The following is a 16,905-nucleotide window of genomic DNA, read 5'->3' on the forward strand; positions in this document are numbered from 1 at the left end:
GCTTCAGTCTCTCGGCCTGAAGAGGAACAGGGCCCTTTCCAGCCTGGGCGAGTTCCTTAACCAAGCCGAATATGACCCCTCCATCACCGAGCCCTTCCTGAAGGAGTACGAGGCCGCGATCAACCAGCACATGGACGCGCAGACCAACAAGTACGAATTTGCGTCGCTCTACGGCAAGCTTGTTGAGGAATGGATCGCGTCCGGTAACTCTGATGCCGCGTCAGCGGCCGAGGGATCCAACTTTGTCGTCGTCGGTCGCGAGGAGATGCATGAGCAGCGCGCCACTTGGGAAGAGTACGTCTTCAAGGCCAAGGACACCGACCCAAAGGCTATCAAGACATACCTGGACGACGTGTTCTCCTCGAAAGAGGCGAAGCGCTACCTGGAGATCGTCAGGAAAACCCTGGAGCGTTTCCAAAAGAGCTGGAAGACAATGAACCACTTCAACGTGGACAACCTGGAAGCCGTCATTCAGGGTATGCTGAGGAGCGACATTCTGACCGAAGAGAAGCGCACCACCCTTCGTGACTTCAAAGCGAACAAGGTGATCCTCTCGGAGATTGCAGATGTGCTCAACATGCGCATGTCCACCATGGCGACCTGGTCATGGGGCACGCCCCTCGTCGTCGATCAACGGCGGAACATCAACGGTCGATACCGGTTCTACACGGACGAGGATTTGCTGCACTCCATTTTGGTGTATTACGTGGGTCTACGATGGTCGGTCCAGCTTCGCGAGGCTCTGACCATGTTCACCAAAGGCGACGGCGTCTGGAAGCCTGACACCAAGCCCATTTCCAAGGCTGACGCGCGCCGCCACCACTTCTTTCTCGACAAGGAATTGGTGTTGAACTCGGACTCGGTTCAAAAGCTACGTGACGTTCACTTCCACAGCATTCTCCTTGACCAGCTTCCCAGGTCTTTCGACGAGGTCAGGGATACCTATGGCGGCTCCGGGGACAGGGCGGGCGATACGAAGAAGAGCCCTGTCAAGGTCGTCCAGGAGCTGCTGCAGCGCCTCCAAGCCGAAATCATCATGCAGACGAAGCTGGGGCAGGACGTCGCCGTCATCCGCTCCGACTTCAAGTGGTTCGGGCCGTCTATCCCCCACTCGACCATCCATGCTGTTCTCGAGTTCTTTGGCGTGCAATCACAATGGATCGACTTTTTTAGGCGCGTTCTCGAGGCGGAGATACGGTTCAAGCAGGACTCGCCGGACGCTCCTGTGCAGGTCCGGAAACGTGGCACGCCCATGTCAACCCCCATCACCGACCTTTTCGGGGAGTCTATCCTGTTCTGCTTGGACTATGCCGTAAACCAGAAGGCCGCCGGCACGCGCCTGTATCGGCTGCACGACGACATGTGGCTCTGGGGCAACTCGGGGACTTGCGCCGACGCCTGGAAGGTCATCACCCAATTCACCGACACCATGGGCCTGGAGCTCAACTCGGAAAAGACGGGCTCCGTACAGATCAAGAGCGGCAACGGGACCGCGGCATCGACGACCTCGTCGGGGGCACTTCCCGAAGGCGACGTGAAGTGGGGTTTCCTAAAGCTGGACCCTGCCACGGGCCGCTTCCTGATCAACCAGGACGAAGTGGACAAGCACATCGACGAGCTCCGCATCCAACTGTCAGCGTGCCGCAGCATCCTGGACTACATCCAAGCGTGGAACATCTACGGACACCGCTTCTTCGCCAACAACTTCGGCAAGCCCGCCAACTGCTACGGGCGCGCCCACATCGACAGCATGCTCGCCACCTTCCGGCGCATCCAAGAGAAGCTCTTCCCCGACCACCCCGGCGGCGTCGGCGAGCACCTCAAACTCACCATCGCCGCGCGCTTCCATATCCCCCCCTCCAGCATCCCCGACGGCTACCTCTACTGGCCCTCCTCCCACGGCGGCCTGGGCCTCAAAAACCCCTTCATCTCGCTGCTCCTCTTCCGCCGCCAGGTCGAGAAAGACCCCGCCAAGCTCATGACCAAGTACCTCGAGGAGGAAGAATTCGTCTACGCGCGCGCCAAGGCCCGCTTCGAAGCGGGCTTCACCATCCCCGCGCTGCGGGACGACGCCTCGGTGGTCATGTCGTACAACGACGACAACGATGACGACGATGACGACGACGACGACACCTCAATGTCCACGTCGGACGACTCCGACTCCGACTCCTCCTCCTCCTCGGTGGTCATGTCAGACGCCGGCGGCGAGGGCACCCGCCTCGGCACCCACCGGTGGGGGGCGACCAGCTGGCGCGACAAGCCCGAGTGGGCGGACCTGCGCGACCAGCCGTTCATGCCGGCGGCCGAGTTCTCGCGCTACCGCGAGCGCACCGATGCGCGGCTAGGGCGACTGTATCGGAAGTTGATGGCGGCGCCGGAGGTCACGGCGCTGGGGCCGACGGGGGAGGTGAAAGCGGCGCTGCCGGATATGCCGACGTGGAGCGCGCTGGACGAGTATGAGCGGTGGGTGGTGCAGCTGTATCATAAGGATATTGTGGCGCGGTTTGGGGGGGTGGATGTGGTGGATCAGGGGCTGTTGCCGACGGGGTTGATGTCGATGTTGAGGGAGAGCCGGTTCCGGTGGCAGGGGTGAGGGATTGGATTGGAGTTGTGGGGGTGTAGGATATGGGGTGTATGATAGTTGAGTTGTATGATAGATAGGTGGTTGGAGAATTTTACGGAGTCGCCACTCAGACTATTATTGTAATCGGTTCGGTTCATTCTTGTTGGAGTTGGTTCGATGAGAAGTGGTTGCCTTGCAGGAGGGTCTATTTTCTTTTGTGTTTTCTTTTCTGTTTTTATTTTTTTGAGGTGATCTAAACGAGGGTAGCCTAATATTATTTCAAATTCCTTGACAAATTTAGTTCATCGGCGTCCGTAGGTAGGTAGGTAGTTATGTTAGCACCGGGCTAGATTGCTGGACTCCCACGATGCCAAGGCCTGTAGGAAGAAGAAGTAAGAGTCAACAAGAATAGAGGATTCATTTAGCCACTTGTATACACAAGCCGTCGGGCATTTGAACTCTGGTAGATTTAACCACCGACTTGAACTAGTTGGAATCGTTTTTTCTTATATTTTTGTTATGGGCTGCAAGGACGGAAGGTTTCGGGCGTTCTGATCGCGATTAGTGGCGAATGTATGACGTAAAGAAGGATGTTTAAAAGACACTCGCCAACTGGATCCTTGGGGTGATCCCCAAGGACTAGTTCCTCCTCCCTGAGACCTGTCGTTCTCACCAGTTAATGGGATTAACTAGGTAGGAATTGATTGAAGTCTCGCCGGTGATTCACCTCTAGTGTCCCCCTTCTCTCTTGTTTAACGTTGGATTCAGTTTCTAGATAACATTCCCTGATAATTTTTCAATCACCTGAAGAAGGGTAGATGTCCCGGATGAGATACAAGAGTTATTCGGCAAGGCGACCACTATTCCGACGGGGGCACCTCCCTATCCCGACTGGGGCATGCTTGTGACGGCCCGCCAACAGTTTTTGCCAGCTGATATCAGCTGCCAAGCCACACCGCCTTTCAACAACACCTCCTGGGCATCGCCTGCTTCCCATAATGTTAACTCTCTTACACCCATCAACATTGTACATTCAATATCGCCAGTTTTTTTGTCCATTTCCCTGCAACAGCAAGTGCACTCTTATTGACCACAATCCGCCTAGGCCCGCCATCGACCCTCGAGATGGCGATACCACCACCTTCATTCTTGGCTCCAGGGTACGACAGCTTTGAAGAACTCCTCTCAGACGCCAACGACCACGCCAAACTCCATGGGTATGCTATCGCCATCAGGCGTTCGACCAACCTCGCGAAGGATGGCACCTATCGGCGCAAAGACCTTTCGTGCGATCGCGGTGGCAGTATGAGAGAGTCTATCGCTACCGGCCAACGATTTAGCACCAGCACGAAGAAAACCGCCTGTCCCTTCTCTATCAAGACCAACCAGGTCAATGGGAGATGGTTTGGCACTGTTCTGGATCCCTCGCACAACCATGGCCCATCGCTCGATAGTGCCGCCCATCCTATCCACCGCAAGAGGACTTGGACTGAGATGCAGACATCGGAAATTCGGCAGCAGTTTAAGACTACCCTTGCGTCGGCCCGCGACATCACAGCCCTGATGCGGGAGAAATACCCTGACCAAGTCTGGGTAGTCAAGGATGTCGAAAACGAGATTCACGCAGCCCGTGAAGAATCACTTCAAGGATACACGCCGACCCAAGCTCTCGTCAAGGAATTCGACACCCGTGGCATCAAGCATTTCTTCCGGCAGCTCGGAGGGCATGTCACAGCGGTTATCTGGACCTACCCCTGGTGCCTTGAGACATGGAAGAAGAATCCAGAGGTGCTTCTCTTCGACAATACGTACAAGACCAACCGTTTCAAACTGCCCTTTGTCAACATCTGTGGGACCACTAATCTCCATACGACATTCGATATCATGTTTGGGCTTGTGAACAAAGAAGACGAGGCAGCCTATACTTGGGTTCTCGAGCGTATCGAGGAGCTCCGTATCGACCAGAACATCAAGCCGCCCCTAGTTCTTATTTCCGATTTCGACAAAGCATTCAAGAACGCAGCTGGCTGTGTGTGGACTCATACAGACCAACAGATCTGCGTGTGGCATGTCAACAAGAACGTTCAAGGCAAGGTGAAGGAGAAGTGGTTCTAGGACGGCAACGAACATGGACGTCAGCACTAGCAACAAGAGTTTGGGATCCATAAGAAGGATGCTATTATCTGGGGTGACCTTGCACCACCGGCTGAAGCTACCCCTGATGTCTCCCTTGCAAAGCGCAACGATATCACGCACGACCCGAGAGGCTTCCTCATGGTCTGGAAAGCGCTTGTCTACGCTAAAACGTCCGAAGATTTTGACAGAGCATGGCTTTTTATCCTCGAAGAGTTCTCCGAACAAGACGCTGTGATCCAATACATCAAGGAAACCTGGATTCCATGGCGCCAGCAGTTCGTACACTGCTGGATACAACAGAATCGGAACTGGGGCGTACGTGTGACCTCGCGCACCGAGGCTAGCCATAGGGAGATCAAGAGCTACCTCTTGAACTCGACAGCCGACCTCAAATTCCTTGCAGACCGTGTCGAGCAGATGGTCAAGAACAACCAAGCCAGGTACATCAAGATGGAGGCCGAGGAAGCCGCGCGCCAAATCCGGGATTACAGAACACGTCACTGGATGGGAGACTGCCGTCATAAATGCAGCAGGTTCTCCTTGGACCTCCTTTTGACACAATACCGACTTGCCGTCAGTGTTCGACAGGGTAAACACCCAACCACAACATGCACAGGCAACTTCAACCGGCAGTACGGCGTTCCCTGCAGTCACGAACTTCATGCTCGCAGCGAGGGTGCAAATCCTGAGCCGCTTACATACTTGGATCTTCACCCTCACTAGCATCTGGGGCGTGATTTAGCTGCAGAGGATAAGCTCCGGGCAGTCCTTGACCCCTTGGTAGTGCTAACAAGCCGAGGCCGCCCGCGTATCGCGCCTGAAGGGATTCTACTGGCCCTGATTCCTCGTGGATCAAACTTACGCCATCAGGGGTCCGAGACTCGAGCACGTGACCCATCCTACTGGGAGATCGTCGACGCCCAAGGGCGCGTTCGTCAAGATGAAGTTACGACGCAGCAAACACAGGAGGAAGCGGAAGAGTTCACGCAAACCTGTGGACGGGGTCCGGGCCAGCCGGCTCCGGCTACCTCGACGCGTCGAGGTCGGGGTCGAGGCCAGGGTCGGGGTCGAGGCCAGGGTCGAGGCCAAGGTCAAGGCCGACCACCAGGAGGCACGCAGGCCCGCAGGGTAGTAGAGCCGTCACAGGGAATTACCGGAGCTGGGTCCAGCACAATCATACGGTTAGGGACGCCAGTACCAGATACACCTATAGAGAATTGATTCCAAATGCGTTGTCCGCCGGATGGGCCTCAATTCCTCGAGTACTTGTTGGCGAGATATAAATTGTGTTTCTGCCGGCAGAATTCCTGATTTGGTAGGCGGTCAGTTTTGTCCCAGTCGGGATAGGGAGGTGCCCCCGTCGGAATAGTGGTCGCCTTCGGCAAAATAGGGGAGATTGGAGCAGGTGAAGGTGCAGCAACCGTTTGTGCAAGTAGATAAGAACCTACCTTACCTAGATACTAATAAATTACTGGGGCATATGTCTGGTTATTTTAGAAAATTAATTACCACAAAAGTCTTAGATTGCTTTCTTAACTTGATTCGAACCTTGTAATATTCACTAACGTGGTTGATCACCGAGCGGTCCATATCACCGAGCGGTCCACTTTCCCTCCGCATCGCAACCTCTTCAGGCAATTAATCCACCACAATACAAGAAAATCAGTTGCACTCAATGCTACTCTCCTCAGCTGACGTCGCCTCATCTTCCTGGCAGGTTCGTACGTTGTGCCCAGTCTTGCCGCATCTTCCGCAGCGCCGCAAAGTCGATAGCCCAGTCTCCGACGTACCCCCTTCCGCCAACCTCCTACCCGATTGCCGTCTACCAGTTTCCTTCTCCGCGATCAAAACCTGTCCTTCCTCTATAGTAAGTGCTCCTCCAGCCCGGAGACGTGTACGCTTAGCCCTCCGGCGCTTTGAAAGGGCCTCGTTCGCCTTCTCAAGAGTTCGGACTCGGTCTTGAGAAGGGTCATTTCGTGGACAATTAGCTCTGTACCCTTCGCCAGTTGCTTTACAGCAGAAAACATGCTAGTTGGAGAGCTTCCTTGATGATTGGCAATCCGGGTCCGTACATGTTCAGACTGTAAAATAGCCTCGCCAGGTTTATGCGGTGTCTGAGAGACCCATAGGTTGGCCTCTGGGAGGGGGGTGTCCAGTCGGTGTTGGTGTCCGTAGCTTGACGTCAAGCTTCGACAAAACGGCCTGGGGGTTATCCGGCACTAGGCCAGCGCCTCGGAAGCCAGCCCTGATATTTTCAGCTTTCATTGTAGCGAGGTGAGCGGCTTTGAACGCGATGAAGAACTCGGTCTTGGTAATGTGATTGATGTGCGCCTTGATGAAGGCCTCGAGTTCGCGGCCGTACATCCGCTTCAACACGCTAAAACAACCGACATCTAGAGGCTGGGTGATGTGCGAGGGGTGAGCAGGGAGGCAGAGGGTAATAATATTTTGCTCCTTGCAGAACTCCTCAAACTGGGCTGATAGGTGGCTCTCGTGACCATCTAGGACTATCATCCGATACACCCCCTGCCGCTGGGTCTCCGTGTGCTTATGGAAGTGCTTGATCCATTCCAAGCCCGTATCATTGTCTGTCCAGCCGTTGGGGGAGGTCTTGATAACCCAGGAGGGGGGAAGATCGCACTCGGTGTACCAGGAGGCGAGGTGGTTGACGCCCTGTACAATCAAGAATGGTGGCAGCACAAAGCCGTCGCTGCTCACGCACTCAATCGCTGTTGCCCATTCCCGGTTGCCAGGCTGAAGTTGCTTGCCTCGACCGCGTCGATCGGAACGCGTAACAATCATGTTGCTACAGATAATGCCCATCATAAAGCCTGTCTCGTCGAAGTTGTAAAAATCGGCGTCTTGGATGCTGTACTTCGCGCGCATGTTGGCCACCAACCGGAACCAGTCCCCAATAATCTTTGGATCTTCGCAGAGGGCTCTCTGGAAGTCGTACGTACGCGAAAAGCGCGTCTTGAGCTCCGGGCGGCGCCGTATGAACCGGTATGCCCACTGCTTGCCAGTTGGTCGCGCGTGACGCGTCGCGAGGAGGAGATCGGCCATATCTTTCACCCCATCAATCCGAGGCAGGAACCCTCGCGAATCTAGATCGAGGATATATCGTACAAGGGTCTCTTCTTCAGCCAAGGTCAGATTGTGCTGTACGTCGCGTTTCTCAGGCTTTGCGACGCGGCCCTTCATCCGGGCGATGAGGGTCGACTTCGGCATATTATACGTCTGCGCAGCACGTCGGATCGACATTTTTTTGCGCATACGAATTGCTTCGATGGCAAGGATGATTCTGGCTTCTTGCATTTGCATAGACATGGTGTTTGTTGTAGTGTGGTGGAGTTTGAAGGTGGAAGGTCGCGACACGGATGGAAAGTTGTGACGAACCTACTTCAGGATCCTATCCTGTTAGGGTTCAGCTTCGTTGAAGGTAATCTCTCGAGGATGCTTAGGTTCGGTGCAGCCAAAGGGTGCACAACAATAGACTTGTCTCAACAGTAGGCTTGTGAGCTTGTAGCGAACTGTAGTTGTGATTGCTAACTGGAGAACTCCCAGAGCTCTCCAGAACAAGTGACTATATACTGCTATCTGAGCTGTTGATCCCAGTGCTCCCTATGCTCCCAGGGAGCATTGGGAGCGTTGGGAGTGTAGATGCTCCCCGTGCTCCCGGGCCCTGAAGGGAGCGCCGGGAGCACTCCCTTCTGGTGCTATGATTGGTCCTATGTTTCCGTGAATGATTGGACGGGACGTCCCGCGTCCTGCAAGCCAAGACCGTACGGGTCCTAATCCGTGACAAAAGTGGACCGCTCGGTGATCAACCACGTTAATATAATTCTAAATATGATAACGTGGTCCACCCCCAAGCGGCGCACTTTTCCACAACCACACGACAAGAAACATTAATTACACCACCACAACGCCTATAATACACCGAAACTATACAGAGTTATATACATCAGATATTACCACATCTCCCTGACACGTGCGCGCATTGTGCCCAGGCTTTCCACACTTGCTACAACGCCGTGGAGCCGTCTCTGTTCGACCTCGCCGACCACGATTTTCCCGCGTTTCACGCTCTACCTGTTCCTGCACCTCTCTCTGGCTTAATAGATCACGTGCATCTCCTACAGTAAGTGATCCTCCAAGACGCACACGTGTTTTTTTGGCCCTTCGCCGCTTGCTCAGTGCCTCATTTGCCTTCTGTAAGGTACGTATCTCACCCGTCATTAGGGCAACCGAGTGCGCCAACGCCTGCGTCCCCTTCGCAAGCTGGTCGACAGCAGTGAGAATTTGCGTCGGCGAGCTTCCCTGGTGACGGGCAATCCGACTTTTGATGTACTCGGATTGCGAGACAGCCTCTGTTAGGTTCCGTGGTGTCTGGGAGGACCAAGGATCGGCAGCGGCGGAGGGGGGACCAGTTGGTGTTAGCATCCGTAACTTGACATCCAGCTTGGATATCACTGAATCGGGGTCAAAAGGTACTAGACCTGCACCTCTGAAACCCCCTTTGTTGCTCTCGGTCATGGCGGAAAAGTGGGCGGCTTTGAAGGCGAGGAAGAACTCGACCTTGGTGATGTGGTTGATATGCGCTCTGACGAAGTGCTCGATTTGCCGACCGTACGCCGTTTTCAGGATACTAAAACACCCAACATCGAGTGGCTGGGTTATATGGGATGAGTGAGCCGGCAGGCTGATGGTGACAATGTTGTTCTGCTTGCAAAAGGCTTCGAATTCGGCTGACAGGTGACTCTCATGCCCATCAAGCACAATCAGCCGATACACACCCTGCGTACGAGACTTTGTGTGCTTATCGAAGTGTTTGATCCATTCTAGGCCGGTCTCGTTGTCGGTCCACCCATTGGAAGTTGGTTTGATAGCCCAGTCGAGCGGAAGGTTGCTCTCTGTGTACCAGTTTGCGAGGTGGTACATGCCTTGCACGATCAGAAACGGCGGGAGGCACCACCCTTCGCCATTGATGCACTCAATCGCCGTTGCCCATTCCCTATTGCCAGGCTGAACTGATTTGCCCCTTCCACGTCGATCAGCGCGTGTCACTACCATAGACGCGCAGATAACGCCCATCATGAAGCCGGTCTCGTCGAAGTTGTAGAAGTCGCAGTCGTGGATGCCGTACTTCGCTCTCATGTTGTGCACAAGCTTGAACCACGCACCAATAAGCTCTGGATCTTCGCAGAGGGCTCTCTGAAAGTCGTATGCGCGATTGAAACGCGTCTTGAGTTTTGGTTGTCGCTTGACGAACTTTTCGGCCCAGTGCTTACCGACACGTCCGCCGTCGCGTTGCGCGAGTAGCAAATTGGCCATATCTTCAACACCGGCGTATTGGGGCGCTAATCCTCGCGTATCTAGGTCTAGTATGTAATGGACAACTGCTTCTTCCTCGGTGATTGTCAATCTATGGGCTGCAGGACGCGACTCTAGCTTTGGCGTTCGTCCGTTCATTCTGTAGCGGAGAGTACTTTCAGGCACATTGTAGATTGTCGCGGCTTTCCGACGGCTAAGCTTTTTATCTTGCCGGATGGCTTCAATCGCCAAGATTATCTGGCTTTCTTTAGAAGGGATTGCCATTTTTGGTTGGGGAGAAAAGTTGTGTAGAAGATAGGAAGGTGTGTCGCGTAAAAAGATGCGCCGCTTGGGGGTGTGCGCCGCTTGGGGGTGGACCACGTTACAGCTTATATCTTTATAGATTATCAAGTTCCCAAACCTCGTCAGCGCTCGTCAAGGTCGCAGCCAAAATGCCGCAGGTCGGGGTTCTCGCACAAATGGCGCGGGGTCCAGACGTGTTCCTCGGGGTCGTTGTAGTCGTCCACGGTCCTCAGTGATGGGACCTCGGGCAGCATCCTCCCGTTCGTCCAGGGTGACGGCTGCCCTATCTCATACCACGTTGGCCCTTGTACGGGCTTGCCAAGGTGCCCATTAACCAAGGGCGGGCCCTCCCTCTTCGCCACGACCATCAACTCCTTGCCTTTCTCACCCTTGCCCATCGGGTAGGTGTCTTTGGGGGCGACGTCGGGATACCAACCGGGAAGTTGGCGAACTGGTTTTCGTTTGTACTCGACACATTCGTTGGGTTGGGGTATCAGGCCGCGATGGCCTGATTCCCTGGCATGGTAGACGGTCATGGAGAGGCCTAACTCCCAGCCATTGCGAAACCCCGGCACAGTTTGCCCGGGCTCAAACTGCAACGCCCTCCAAGTGTTCCGTTGGCGGACGTAATCTCCGAGAATTGAAAGAAGGTTGCTTAAGTCTTTTGGGGAACTAACAACAGCGGCGGTGGGGTGCACGAAACGAAGCGTCTTCCATCCACGGCCGCGCAAGACGAGTTGGCAGAACGTGTGGTAGCTAGCTATCTTATCGGCCGTACAGACCACGGTGAGCTGGTCCAAACACAGGCCTGGGAGGACCTCCAGTGCCTCGCCGAGAGTATAGAACACCTCCCTCCTCTGAATTATCCAGTCGAGCGCCTCACCACTAACCCTCATATGGCGAATTTTAGAGAGCGTTTCGAGAGGTATAGCGGAGAGCTTGTCGAGCATGGTGCGAGGGTCCTCAAAAGAAAAGAGGACATATTGTAACCACGAACCAGCAATCTCGAAATGAGCTCGTCGACAGGTCCGAAGTAATGCGAGGCCGTGGGGCGCAGGCTTGACGATAACTTTGGTGGTGCAACTAGTCCACCGGGACCCGAACGTGAATCTTGTCGAAGAGAAGAGGTAGGCGTGGATCTGGTCCCGGAGCTCCTGGGGCAACCGCCCGAATAGCGAGCTCTCGCCTTGTCTATCGATTTGGAAAATCGAGTTGTCTGATTTAATTGTTTTTCCATGTCGGCACAGGTAACCACAGAGGGGGAGGGGAGGGAGCGAAGGGGGGAGAGGGCGATGGGGGGAAGAGCGAAGAGGGGGGGGAGAGTGAAAGGGAGGAGAGGGTACCTTATGTACTACCAGTTAGTGGGTGAGTCGGTGTGAAGTGGTGACGCATAGGTGGCGAAAAACGATCGATCGATCCTAACATCGGACGAGCCAAAAGTGGTGACGCCTCTCCAATTTGACTACCTACCTTGCGCCTTTTGGAGCACACCCCGACAGAGAGGGCGGAGATGATTCTCAGGCACAGGACGGAGCGTGCTACCGGAGGATCGGCGAGCACAAAGAAATCAACCTTTCATCACACGTTCAGTCTGCATAGCACCTTTCCACGTTACAGCTGGTAGCGATTAAGGATACGGGCAGATCTCTCCACGACAGCTCGTACTCGAGATCTCGAGAAATCGTTGACAAACACGGGAAACGACTCGCTGTCGATGATGTGGATGCGACGACGAGGAATGCGGTCGGCAAATCGGCGCGAGTCGATGCTGCCGTCAAGGATCTGACCGGGCAGGTGATGGCGCTCAACAGTCAGCACAATGCGGTCGAAAGCCTGGCGACCAAGATCGATAATCTACAGGCCACAGTCGACTAGATGACAAGTGACAAACACGCGGACGACAAGCTAGCCGACACAGTCAACCGGATCATGCAAAATACCTGGTTGAAATGGCAACGGGCCCGTCTTGAATACATTGGTGGTGGTATACATCGGATGTATAGGCTTGACCCCAGAATCTCCTCTCCTTATTCGTGGGTCTTTAGCACGGAAGACAGTTTGGGCATAAGCATTCCAAGATGCCTTGGTGTCTAGGGAATCAGGAACCCATCACGAAATCCGCCAAGTTAGGCCGGGACTGGGACTCCGGTGCGTCGGCCGCAATGATGCCCGATTACGGGACCGGGCACAGCCGGGCTAGTGGTTCCCCGGAGAGCCCAGACGAGGCGGACACCGGCCTGGTTCGGGGCAGGTTCGGTGGCGATCGGGCTGTTTCTATTTTTGGCGCTTAGTTAATGTGGGCGGGATTGATTGCGGTCGTCGTCAGCGGATGTGGACCGTGGCCCGTGGTTGCTGGGCCAGCCAGCGCGACCTCACTCCGTAAACCGACGAAAATCCTACATACTGTATGTACAAAGCACCCAAAAGAGCAAGCAGTCTTTACAGATCACCGACACTGCGCCCCACCCAAGTGCAAGCTCCTCTACTGTGTAGATTTTATACACTTGTGGTTAATACGCAGGAGAGTCTGCAAATGGGAGTTGACGCTGGTGGGTAGCATGCCGGCCCGGCAGTTGAAATTGCAGCGGCCTTTCTAAAACGAACGTCGCTCCTCAATTGCTTCAGGCCACCTTGGCCACTACATGCAAATTAGGAGTTTCGATGCCGGATAAACCCATGAAAGCCTCGGAGAAGCAACGTCGGGCAACAAGATGCGATTTTGGCGATACCCGTTTGCTCTGAACGGCTAGGGCTTCAAGGTCTTGAGATGATATGTCAAGAGACGATTTGGAAACACTGTCTCACTCTCCCACTTTCCTTCCCAGTCTCATGCACAATGCCACGCAGGTCTCCACCAGGTGAGCCTGTCATCTTGGATTGATTGGCTGACCCGATGGCTCAGGGTGTCAGTGGCTTCTCCGGAGGCGTCATTCGTGTGGCTCGGCACTGTGCAACCCACCGCCAAGCCCTGGGCTCTCCGTCGCCTGGGCAAAGAGCAGCGGCTGTGTTGGGATCCATTTTCTTGCGAGCTGACCCTGTTTTAGGATGCAAACCGCGCGGCTCTGTTTAGTTCCTTTTTCCTGACAATACACCTGTGATTATTCGCCTGTGAGCGCTTTGTTGCCGTTTTGTTTTGCTTCTGTTATTTTTTTACGGTTGACGAGCACCGGGTTCCTAAGGTTTCTAAGGATCTCGCACTTTTTAACCTTGCCCTAGCGTTTGCGCCTGCGACTCCCAAAAGTCAACATCGACGGATCGCCAAAACCCCTCCCTTTCCGAGACAAGCAGCCCCCTCCCCCCGCACACAGCAAACCGCCAGACAAGATGTGGGAGGACCTCGAATTCGATCCGGAGCGGATCCCAATGTTCAAGCTGATCTTCCACTCGGTACAAATCCTCTTCGGTTTTGTGTCCTGGGCGCTGGGGATCGCTGTGTTCAGAGCAGATGGATCAAGAGTCGTTGGTAACAATGGCTGGACATTCGGAGTGGTAAGGAACACACCATTTGGCCTTCCAAGGCTAAAAAACAGGAGCGCTAACTTGGCTTGCTCGACAGTTTCTACTCTCAGTACCGGCTTGGATCTACCTGATGATGGCCCCGCGGTTCCCACGCACACGAAAGCTCGCCGAGCCCCACGCCATGCTGGTTGTCGACGCCGTCTTCGCCATCATCTGGCTCTCGGCCTTCTCGACCCAGGCCGCTTACAACACAGCAAACCTCTGCGGGACAGCCTGCGGCCTCAGCAAGGCCGTCGTTGCCATGGCCGTATTCGTCTTGTACGTTTGCGCCCCGCCTACCCCCCACTCCCCACCCCAAACATCCGCTCCCTCCTTGTCAATAGTCACCCCCCGCAACTAACACAACCCCACCCCAAACAGCCTCTTCTTCTGCGTAACGACCTTCTTCAGCATCTGGACCCTCAAATACTACCAGTGGAACAACCGGCTGCCGGGCTACGACCGCGCGCAGCTCAATAGCCAGAACATCGACCCGGACAAGGCCGCCTTCTCGCTGGCGCCGCACGACGAGGAGTCGTACGCGCCCGTCAACGCCGCCGACCACGACCACGACCACGACACCGACCACGACGACCGCCACGACGGCTCCAGCTACGGCGGCGGCGGTGCTTACGGCGGCGGTGCCCGCTCCGACTACTCGGACCCGTACGGCGGCTCCGGCGTGGGCGCCGCCACAGCCAGCCATGTCGGTGGTGCCAGCACCGTCAGCAGCTACCATGATAACCCCTTCCGCCAGCAGGAGGCCAACCCCTTTGATGGCCACGACACTGAGTACCACTCTGGGAGCGTGTCGGCGGCGGGTCGTTATGCCACGCCCGCGCCGACGGATGGGTTTGAGGATGCGAGGTTTCCCCGTGCTGATTATGACCGGATTGAGAGGCTTTAATTATTGAGGAGGTTTGTTTGTTGGTCGGTTGAAAAGCGGAGAGAGAGAGTATAGGTTGATGTGAGGTTGGAAGATGTTGGTTGGGAGGTGGGCGGATCGCTCTTGTATGGCTTCGGGTCTGTTCTGGGATGGTTCAACAGTTGGTGCATTTTTGGGCTTCCTCTCCTGGTCGGGGGATTATAGGGATAGCGTTGGCTTGGCTTAGCTTTTGGTGTTGCCGGCGTCTTAGAGGGTAGATCAACAAGAGATACCATGAACATGCAAACTTTGTTTCAATTTTCATGTTTCGATTTCTAGACTGTGTTGGTGTAGATTTTTGTTTGTTACCTCTTCCCCTCGGACAACGCCAAACGCCAGTTACGACAAATATGCTGCAGCCCTTTTGGTCCCCTTCAACACTGCAAAGAACAGCCCACACCACATAACCTCATAGTCATCTCCCTTGACCTCTGGAATGATGGTCACCCCTTAATTTATCACCCAACCCTTCACGCCTCCAACAACCCAGCCTTCTTCAACCGCCTCCGAATATCCGCCGCGGTCTGTTGCATCGGGTTCAGCCTGGCATCCCTCGCCATCGCCGCGGTATCATCCCCATGCTTCTCCGCCAACCGCCTCAACCACTCCACCTCGCGCTCACTCTGATGCCGCACAGCCTTCTCCGTGGGCCTGTTCGCCTCGCGCTCCAGCGCCCGCAACACCTCCGGCCGCTCCCCCTCCGCATTCCCATTTGCATCCCCAAACCCACTCCACTCCTCATACCCCCCGCGCCTCGCCTGCGCCTGCGCCTGCTCCCTCCGCAACTGCCTCCCCGCCTCCCCCCCCTCACCCTCCTCCCCATCATCACCATCCTCATCCTCGTCAGAATCCAACGCATTCAGCGGATCGCCCAGCGGGTTCTCGTCGCGCAGCACGCGCGTGATGCGGCCGTCCGCGTCGCGCTCCACGCGCACCTCGCCCACCCGCAGCAGGCCGTGGGCGCGGTCGGCGGATGCGGCCGCGAGCGGGTCGGTGGTGTTGCTGGAGAGCGTCGAGCGGTTGCTGGGTGCCGCGCCGCCGGTGGCTTTGCCCAGCTTGGCGACCAGCCCGAAGCGCGTGTAGTTTTGCGAGAGGGTCTCTTTTTTGTTCCTGGGAGGGGGAGAAGTTAGGGTTGGGTTGGGGGTTGGGGGGGACGGTGAGGGGAGGGGAGGGTCGGTGAGAGTTGGGGGGGAGGCGACATACCAGGCCTTTGCGATAATGTCGTTGCCGAGGGGGTTCAGCGCTTTTTTGCGCCGGTTCGGCATGGTGACCTTGGCGCGCGACGAGCGCCGCTTGCGCTTCTGTAGTTCGCGACCCATTGTGTGTGGTGTAGATGAGGGATTGGTTCGGGTTGGTGTTGGCGACAGCAACCTTCCTTCACCTTGTTGCTGTGGTGGACTGCCGTTTCGAAATTTCCCAGCCGTCGAGCGATAAGATGGATTTTCGGTGGGGTTGGCTGCTTATCGCGATTGGTAGCTGGCAGCTGGCACGCCAATGCCAGCCTGCCAGCCAACTTGATCCTGCCATCCTTGCACAGTCCGATTAACTAATTATTTTGTAGGCTTTGACATTTCACTTGTCTTTTCTCTTCTCACAGTCCGATTAACTAATTATTTTGTAGCTTCGACATCTCACTTGTCTTTTCTCTTCTCTTCTGTTCTTTTTTTTTCTACCCCTGCCTGGCTATTTACATTACTAGGAAACAGGGCCCATTCGCAGCCAGGCCATGCTCGCTCCATTCCATTAGTTACTTGGCTGTCACATGCCCTCAAACTGTTGCCGGTCCTTGAGTCTTGGCATCAAATCTTAGCTTGCTCGCCGGCGGCACCTGGGAACTATCCCCCAAAAGGGCAACCACGACACACGTCCCAATCCTCTCACTACTCCCCCAAACTACCCAAGCCGGCAAACCCCGGACTTTAACAACTCATCAAGGCCGGAAACTTGAATTACACTAATCACATTGCCCTTCCTTCCGCGCACAATTCCGTGAAGCCCAGAGCCGAAGCCGATGCAAACCACTCCATCCTTCCCGTGGCCAAGCGATGTCAACCCCGCGTTTTTCCTCCCCAACAAAGCACACACACTTGATTTCCTTCCTTCCTGAGCCTAGTATGCGTATGATCGGTTCATGTGGGTGAGACCACTTATGGGAGAACGGCAGTCC

General features: G+C 55.3%; 4 protein-coding genes across 4 annotated transcripts; 2 read left to right on the top strand and 2 right to left on the bottom strand.

Annotated features, from left to right (window-relative positions):
- Positions 1 to 10,430: 10,430 nt before the first annotated feature.
- Positions 10,431 to 11,331, bottom strand: F5144DRAFT_569542 (uncharacterized protein). Its single transcript, XM_066788704.1, has one exon. It carries the CDS (start codon positions 11,263 to 11,265, stop codon positions 10,438 to 10,440), a length of 828 nt encoding a protein of 275 aa, XP_066645336.1. The 5' UTR covers positions 11,266 to 11,331; the 3' UTR covers positions 10,431 to 10,437.
- A 1,241-nt stretch (positions 11,332 to 12,572) lies between these two features.
- F5144DRAFT_569544 (uncharacterized protein) lies at positions 12,573 to 13,083 on the top strand. The gene has a single exon (XM_066788705.1). It carries the CDS (start codon positions 12,610 to 12,612, stop codon positions 12,910 to 12,912), a length of 303 nt encoding a protein of 100 aa, XP_066645337.1. The 5' UTR covers positions 12,573 to 12,609; the 3' UTR covers positions 12,913 to 13,083.
- A 207-nt stretch (positions 13,084 to 13,290) lies between these two features.
- On the top strand, positions 13,291 to 14,987 carry F5144DRAFT_569546 (uncharacterized protein). Its single transcript, XM_066788706.1, has 3 exons — positions 13,291 to 13,804; positions 13,872 to 14,092; positions 14,195 to 14,987. Exons 1-3 carry the CDS (start codon positions 13,640 to 13,642, stop codon positions 14,718 to 14,720), a joined length of 912 nt encoding a protein of 303 aa, XP_066645338.1. The 5' UTR covers positions 13,291 to 13,639; the 3' UTR covers positions 14,721 to 14,987.
- On the bottom strand, positions 14,988 to 16,144 carry F5144DRAFT_620152 (ribosome biogenesis protein Nop16). The gene is made up of 2 exons (XM_066792004.1): positions 15,942 to 16,144; positions 14,988 to 15,848 (listed from the first exon to the last, which is right to left on the bottom strand). Exons 1-2 carry the CDS (start codon positions 16,055 to 16,057, stop codon positions 15,209 to 15,211), a joined length of 756 nt encoding a protein of 251 aa, XP_066645339.1. The 5' UTR covers positions 16,058 to 16,144; the 3' UTR covers positions 14,988 to 15,208.
- Between the last annotated feature and the right edge of the window lie 761 nt (positions 16,145 to 16,905).

This window comes from Chaetomium tenue, assembly GCF_020726465.1.
Source record: "Chaetomium tenue strain MPI-SDFR-AT-0079 chromosome Unknown F5144scaffold_3, whole genome shotgun sequence".
Lineage (NCBI taxonomy): Eukaryota > Fungi > Ascomycota > Sordariomycetes > Sordariales > Chaetomiaceae > Chaetomium > Chaetomium tenue.

Bases quoted from the DNA above. Each gene is read 5' to 3' on its own strand.
- F5144DRAFT_569542 (XM_066788704.1), bottom strand. From the start codon at position 11,265: ATGCTCGACAAGCTCTCCGCTATACCTCTCGAAACGCTCTCTAAAATT.
- F5144DRAFT_569544 (XM_066788705.1), top strand. From the start codon at position 12,610: ATGTGGGCGGGATTGATTGCGGTCGTCGTCAGCGGATGTGGACCGTGG.
- F5144DRAFT_569546 (XM_066788706.1), top strand. From the start codon at position 13,640: ATGTGGGAGGACCTCGAATTCGATCCGGAGCGGATCCCAATGTTCAAG. The intron at 13,805-13,871 runs GTAAGGAACACA...CTTGCTCGACAG, and splicing joins ATGGCTGGACATTCGGAGTG to TTTCTACTCTCAGTACCGGC. The intron at 14,093-14,194 runs GTACGTTTGCGC...CACCCCAAACAG, and splicing joins GCCATGGCCGTATTCGTCTT to CCTCTTCTTCTGCGTAACGA.
- F5144DRAFT_620152 (XM_066792004.1), bottom strand. From the start codon at position 16,057: ATGGGTCGCGAACTACAGAAGCGCAAGCGGCGCTCGTCGCGCGCCAAG. The intron at 15,849-15,941 runs GTATGTCGCCTC...TCCCCCTCCCAG, and splicing joins GACATTATCGCAAAGGCCTG to GAACAAAAAAGAGACCCTCT.